This window comes from Ursus maritimus, unplaced genomic scaffold (genome assembly GCF_017311325.1).
Source record: "Ursus maritimus isolate PB19 unplaced genomic scaffold, ASM1731132v1 scaffold_17, whole genome shotgun sequence".
NCBI lineage: Eukaryota > Metazoa > Chordata > Mammalia > Carnivora > Ursidae > Ursus > Ursus maritimus.
This window is the reverse complement of record NW_024424119.1, coordinates 57,720,088-57,726,926: the sequence shown is the minus strand read 5'-3', so window position 1 is coordinate 57,726,926 and position 6,839 is coordinate 57,720,088. Positions and strand designations below refer to the sequence as shown.

General features: G+C 58.2%; 1 protein-coding gene across 1 annotated transcript in view; it reads right to left on the bottom strand.

The window, feature by feature from the left end:
* Positions 1–1,773: 1,773 nt before the first annotated feature.
* RXRA (retinoid X receptor alpha) overlaps positions 1,774–6,839 on the bottom strand; it is a 133,556-nt gene continuing 128,490 nt past the window's right edge. Inside the window, exon 10 of the mRNA XM_040632160.1 lies at positions 1,774–2,115. Coding sequence (XP_040488094.1) covers positions 2,061–2,115 — 55 coding nt within the window. The 3' untranslated portion in view covers positions 1,774–2,060. The remainder of the gene's footprint in view (positions 2,116–6,839) is intronic.

Sequence of the window (6,839 nt, the reverse complement as noted above, 5' to 3'; positions counted from 1 at the left end):
AGCTGAGGCGAGGCCAGGAACTGCAGTCAGCCGGCCTAGCTGCACGTGCTTCTGTGGCCGCTTCCTGCTCTAAAGACCTCGAGCATATGTCCTCACCTTCCCAAGCCTGTTTCCTCACGTGTCGAGCAGAGGTCTAGCTGTTAAGGTAGTTTTTGCCAATGCCATCTGTCCCTAAGGCCCTCTCTGACCCAAAACTGCTGGATGGATTTTCTCCTGGCTTCCTCGGGGGCAGCGTCAAGCCCAGCCCACGTTGCTGGGAGGATAGAAGTGCCAGGTGGCCCAGGGCCTGGAGGCAGCCTCAGCCAGAGCGGAATGGAAGTGGAGGATAATGCCCGCTTTCCTCGCCCCCCACACGGGACACTCTGAGACATCTTCAGCGTTGTCATCCAAACTCCCTTGTGACCTGTGCCCCAATTTCTTATAGCGGTATCCTTCTTGATCAATTTCCCACTTCCCCGACGATGCCTCCTGGGCTCGCCCCCAGGTAAACCACTTGCCCTCGAAGCCAGGTCTCAGAGACTGCTTCTGAGGGGACCCTCCCTGAACAGTCCTGCTGGATGTCATAGACTTTTTCTTAACAAGCCAGGTAGTGAGTTCATCAAGCCATAGGAGTCAAGAGGCAAAATTGAAGATAATAGGTAGACAGGTTTGTAACCAATTAAAATGTAGTCTTTCAGGGTGCCCAGGTGGCTCAGTCGGTGAGGTGTCTGCCTTCGGCTCAGGTGATGATCTCAGGGTCCTGGGATTGAGCCCTGAGTTGAGCTCCCTGCTCAGCAGGGAGTCTGTTTCTTCTCCACCCCCTGCCAGCCTGTGTGCGCGGGCACTCGCGCTCTCTCTCTCTCTCTCTCTCAAATCAAAATCTTTTAAAATAATAATAATAGGGGCGCCTGGGTGGCACAGCGGTTAAGCGTCTGCCTTCGGCTCAGGGCGTGATCCCGGCGTTATGGGATCAAGCCCCACATCAGGCTCCTCCGCTATGAGCCTGCTTCTTCCTCTCCCACTCTCCCTCCCTCCCTCGCTGGCTGTCTCTATCTCTGTCGAATAAATAAATAAAATCTTTAAAAAATAAAAATAAAAAAATAAAAATAAAATAATAATAATAAAATAAAAATTAAATGTGCATGAAAAATAAAAGCCATTTTGAACTCAGGTCCACACACAAGCAGGCGACAGGCCCCATGTAGCTCCCAGACCATGGTTTGCTGACCCCTGGTGTCCTACATAAAGCCTGAATCTCGGTGGTTTAAGAAAATATAAGTTTACTTCTTGTTCGTATAACACCAGTGATCATGGGGACGTGTGGCCTCGTGTTCCAGGCCAGGCAGTGGCTTGGGGACGCAGGCTGACCGAGGCTGACGTGTGGTTTCCCAAAGGCACCCTGGGCATCAATGTCCGGTTAGTGAAGGAAGGGTTTGTGTGGGAGGGTCCAGGGGCTGGGGTCAAGGTGGCGTGTGAACACGTGTCCAGCTGCATTCTGTCGGCCTGACCTCAGCTGCACCAGGCCTAAGGGGTGTTGGGAAGTGTGGCTGACCCGGCAGCCGGTTCTCTGCAGCAGCCCAGTGGGCCAGGCTGTCACGGGGGCAGCAAGGGTGCTTGTGCTGCAGATCAACGGTGAGTACAAGGTGAGGGTAAGGTGTGCAAAGACCTCTCCGTACTTACTACCCACGTGCCAGACCCGCAGGTCACAGTGTAGACGTACCTTACTCTACAGAAAATAAACATGCAGTCAGCTTCCCAACCCACCACCAAGACTAAGAAATAAAACACCACCGATGGTTCCGAAACCACTTTGTTCCCCAGACACATGCCCCCATCTCCCCAGCCTCAGTCCTGCCCCGGCACCTGTTTTCCTTCCTTTCTGCCCCCGCTGTGTTCCGCTCGAGAACCGTGGCTCAGCGTTGCCTCCGAGAACCGTGGCTCAGCGTTGCCTCTTTGACTGCTAAAGATCCTTTCTCTTGGATGCTGTGATTTGCTGATACATACATTTGCTGATACACCACGGTTCGGGCATCCGTTTTCCCATCCAGAGACAGGTGGGCCATGTCTCAGTTTGGGCCGTCTCAGCATTGTGGTGAGCAGGTTTGTGCGTGTCTCTGGGGCACGTGCGACCCCCTCCTGAGGAGAAGAGCCGCCAAGTCAGAGCATCCTTAACAGAACACGTGAGGCTGCGCGGCTGCCCCCTCCCCCAGCAGGGCACGCGACACCCGGGGCCTCAGGCAGCCTTGCCGCACAGATCCTACCTGTGGGTACTGGTCCTTCACCCCCACACCCCACCTTGGGATGCCATCCTGCCACCTGACACTTCCATCCAGTGGGGCACACAGAACCAGGTGTTTGTTCCCATTTGACAGATAAAGGAGCTGAGCAGCTTTGCCTGCCCCTCAGCAGCTGGGCAGTGGGACATTTGCCATTGTCCTACTCTGACAAGGTCCGGCTCTGGAAGGAAGAGTGTGTCCCTGGCCTCTATCCCATTGAACCCAAGGTCAAGCCCTCGGGGGGAGGCTGCGGCCTGCTTGTCCTCGTCATGCACCGCTTTGGAGGGTGAGCCCTTCTTTCTCCTTGAGCCCAGGATCAGGCTAGGGCTGCCCGAGCTCATGAGGTCCCTGGAGAGGGAGACAGGAAGTCCCAGGGGCTGCATATGACTCATTGGTGTGTAAAATGAACGAGATTCAAGTTCCGGGATGCCGGTCTCAGCCCCCACCATACAGAGGGTGAAGTTGCCCGCAGGAGCCCAGGGCGAGGGTTCCTGCATGTAAGCCCCTCCCCTGCTGCTCCAGCTCCGCCCAGGCCCTGCTGTCCCAGCTCCTGGGCCCCCTCCCCTGTCACATCCCTTCCTGTCTTCCTCTCATACAGCTCAGGTGAGTCAGAGGTCTGGGAGCAGCCCCAAGCCCACTGCCCTTTGCCAGCTGTCTTCCCTACTGTGAGCCTCAGTTTCCCTCTCACTAAGGGTGACGAAAGGCGGTCTCTCCAGCCTCAGAATGTGTGCACGAGCCCACTGTGCACAGGGCCCCGAGCCAGGCTCTGAGGAAGCCAGCCATCGCAGTAGGGAGCTTAGTGTTAACTTGAAAAGATACCCTGAAGACTGTTATTTTATTTCAGTCCCATCTCTGTGGCCGAGGGCAACAGTGCGACCTCCTTCAAGATGGATGATGAGAGCCGCGAGAACGGAGACGGTTAGCACACGGCGGGCAAGAACTCTCAAATGTGGGACTCCAGACACGATGGCCTGGGTTGGAAGGACACAGATGACAAATCCCTGGGGTCCAGATGAAGAGTTCGAGGCAGGCGACTACAGAGGGGAGCCCTCGCCGTCTCCAGATCTGCCAGAGCAAAGGGTGGGCAGGGAGCATCAGGACCAGAACCCGAGAATTTGGGGTCACCGAGGAGGGGCCTCCTGATGAGGGCCTCCTTGTAACCCTACAAGGCAGGGAAACAGGGTGGTGGCGGGAGAAATGGGGGTCGCCTTCCTCTCTTCTTCCCTTGATCTCCTGTCAACACCTCCCTGAGACCCCGGACTCAGCAAACATTGGTGGCAGCCTTTGAGACCCCTGAGCAGAGGACCAGCTAGGCCTTGCCCAGACTCCTGACCCACAGAGACTACAACATGATAAATATGTGTCATTCTAAGCCACTAAGAGTGAGGTAATATTTTTGGGCACCCCCCCCCCAGCTAAGTAAGAAGGGATTTGGTACCTGGAAGTGGGGACCATCATAACAAATACCAAGAAATGTGGGAGTGGCTTTGGAACAACCAGAAAGGGACTGAAGGCCTCGTGTGATGACCCTCAAGGCCCCACATGCTCCCAAAAACCACATGAGCTGGTCCCTTCCCCAGTCGAGCCTTCAGATGAGAGCCCAGCCCTGCCGACGCCTCGTGGCAGCCCTGCAGAGACCCAGCTGCGCCCAGACTCCTCCCCCGGGAACGGTGAGGCGATCAGCGTGTGCTGCTTCAGGATGCTGAGTGCGTGCTCACGGCGTGCCACACCAGGCCGTGCGCTCGTCACGAGGCGCTCAGACAGTGCTAGTAATCTGGACCAAGGTCTGCCATGACGAGGAATTGTGAATTACTTCTACACCTTCACTGATTATGCAAAGTCCTACTCGAATACCAGACAGCACTGGACTCCCAGGACCCTTTAAGGGATTCATGACCCAAATTTCTGTGATGGGGAATATGCCCAGGTTCAGGTTGGGATAATGCCACGCCTTTCTTTTTCTGAGCTTCCAGACCATCGGAAGATTCTCAAGTTCTTTGCTGGCTGCCGCTCAAGGGCCTTGTTGTTATATTTGCTCACCCAAAACCACAGACGATGCTGCATTAGCTTTGCTAAGCATGGGGGCATCGGCACCCCGTCTTGGGCACCCTGTCTTAGTCTGCGCAGGCGGCCATGACAAAACACCACCCCCCCGGGGGCTTCACAAATTTATCCTCCCAGTTCTGGAGGCTGGAAGTCCAAGATCAAGGGCGCAACCAATTCACTGTCTGGTGCAAGCTCTCCTCCTGGCTTGTAGATGGCCACCTTCCTGCTGTGTGCTCACACGGCAGGGAGGGGGAGGGGAGAGAGAGAGAGACCACGTCTCTCCCCAGGACACCAACTGATAAGATGCGGGTTCCACCCGAGGGCTTCATTTAACCTTAATTACCTCCCTAAAGGCCCATCTCCAAATACAGCCCCACTGGGGATGGAGCTTCATGATCTGAATTGGGGGGCTTGGGGGAGCATAAACAGTCCATAGCACAAAGGGAGTCTCTCCCTCAACCCTCTATGTTGGCTTCTCTCTTCTTTCCTTTGACAGTAAACAATGTTGCCAAACACTTGTTTCCCATCAAACACCCGTGTGCGTGCAAGAGGAACAGGTGTCGAGAAAATAGGATTCTGCAGTGAAACAGGCTTAGCGAGGCGGGCTCACCCACGTGGAACTCCGAGGCTTGCCGGAGTGAGCCTGTGGCCTGCAGAGGGACACCAGCCCCGAGCCAGGGGTGGTTCTTTTCGGATGGGCGGGTGAGAGCTGGTGCCTCAGGCCCAGACACCACGTGGCCACTCGCCCTCCCGAGTCCAGCCATGAAGTCCGGTCACGCCGTCCCCAAGGTGAGTCAGAGCCCGGCCAGGAGACCCACCTACCCCAGCAGACAGACGAGCCCCAAGGGAGCCCCGTCCAGGCCAGCACCAGCGGCTCCCACCCATTTGCTGACACTTCCTGAAGCCGGTTCCTGGCTCAGTCCGGATTGACTGCTGCTTCATAAGCTGCCTGAGGCCACTTCTCCTGCCAACCCATGAGCAAACTAAAATGAGAAGCTTCTCCTCCCTCCCAATGCTTGAAAGGGCATCTGAGGCCCTGTCAGCTGCACCCAGCGCCCTGCTCGGACTCAGCCCTCTGGGCTGCCCGGCCAGCGGGCAGGGCCCAAGGGAGGACCCTTAACCCCACCAGGGGCAGCAGGACCCCTCCCTGGTCTCTCTGATCATCTGTTCACCTTTCAGCAGGATCTCCTGCCAGCCCCCGCCCTGGGGACTCAGAGCAGTATCGGAGCCCCAGGTCCCATCAAGGTGGCGGACCCTGCAGAAGGGGCACGATCGGAGCCCTCCGAGTCCCGATGGGGGTGGGGGGACCCCGCAGAAGGGGCACGATCGGACCCCCCCAGTCCTGATGGGGGTGGGGGGACCCCGCAGAAGGGGCGTGCAGATGACCACACGGCGCACTCATTCAGCACTGCCCTGGAGGCCGCCAGAGCCTGGCACAGGCTGGCACTCCAGCTAGATGCGTCTACGCCGGCCCCGTCTGGCCACAGCGGACACTGTAGGAGCCGCCCTGCCCGCCCATTGGGAAGATGGCGGTAAAGCACCAACAAGCCCAGGACGCTAACCGCCACCCCCGCCACCAGGGGTCTGTGTAGAGGTCACATGGTTGCAGCTTTGCCAGGAACAAGTGGGAGGCGAGCATGTGGGAGGGGCCGAATGGTAGCTGTGGGCGGCAAGGGTCTGTGTGGATGGTTATTCAGAAGTTCACTCACCACTTACCTTCTAGAGAAAGACGAGAGGCCCCTGAGGGCCAGGAGCCGGCAGTGGGAACCCAGGTGTGAAAGCCAGGGGGCCCGCAGGGAGGTGGTGGTGCTGAGCGCCCAGGACCAAGCCCATAGTCCTGGACGGCAGAGTGACTGGACTCTGCAGACAGCCAACATCCAACAGGCAGGCCTGGAGGCCAAGGTCAAGGCCTGGTGGGGAGAACCTGGGACCGCAACACAGGGGATGGAATATCTGGAGACACTCACTCCCGGGCTCCTCGGAGCCTTCGGCACCAGCAGGGACAGCCCACCCAGGCCTGGGACAGCATGTGCCCCCCACCTCCCCCTGGATGGAGGCCTGGGCCTGAGTAGGGAAGAGGAGCCGGCACCCCAAGGAGTTCAGAGCTTCAGGCAGCACGTGGGATTCGAGTCGGAGGGTGCTGGAGCAAGGGGCCGGTCCTAGAACCATCTAGGGAAGAGGCTGATTCTATGGAGGTGCTGGGAAACAAGGCAAGCCCTGGCAGGAGACCCACAGTGAGGACTCCAGGCCTGGAGAGCCCCATCCACGGTGGAGACTGTGTCCCTTTTGAAGGGCAATGCTGGCCCGCCGTGGCCCCGGTGGAGACGGAGGGCCTGACCACGGGACCCTAGTCCCCCCACGGCAGCGTCCCGAGAGGGCAGGGCTGATGAGCGGGCCCAGCCCCCTCACACCCTCCACTGTCGTGGGGCCCAGTCCCTCAGCTGCTCCTCGGCCATCTGGGGGTCCCACAGACAGCGGAAGGAGAAGGAAACCACAGCTGGGGGGCCCGAGTGGGTCTGCTCAGGGTGTGGGCACAAG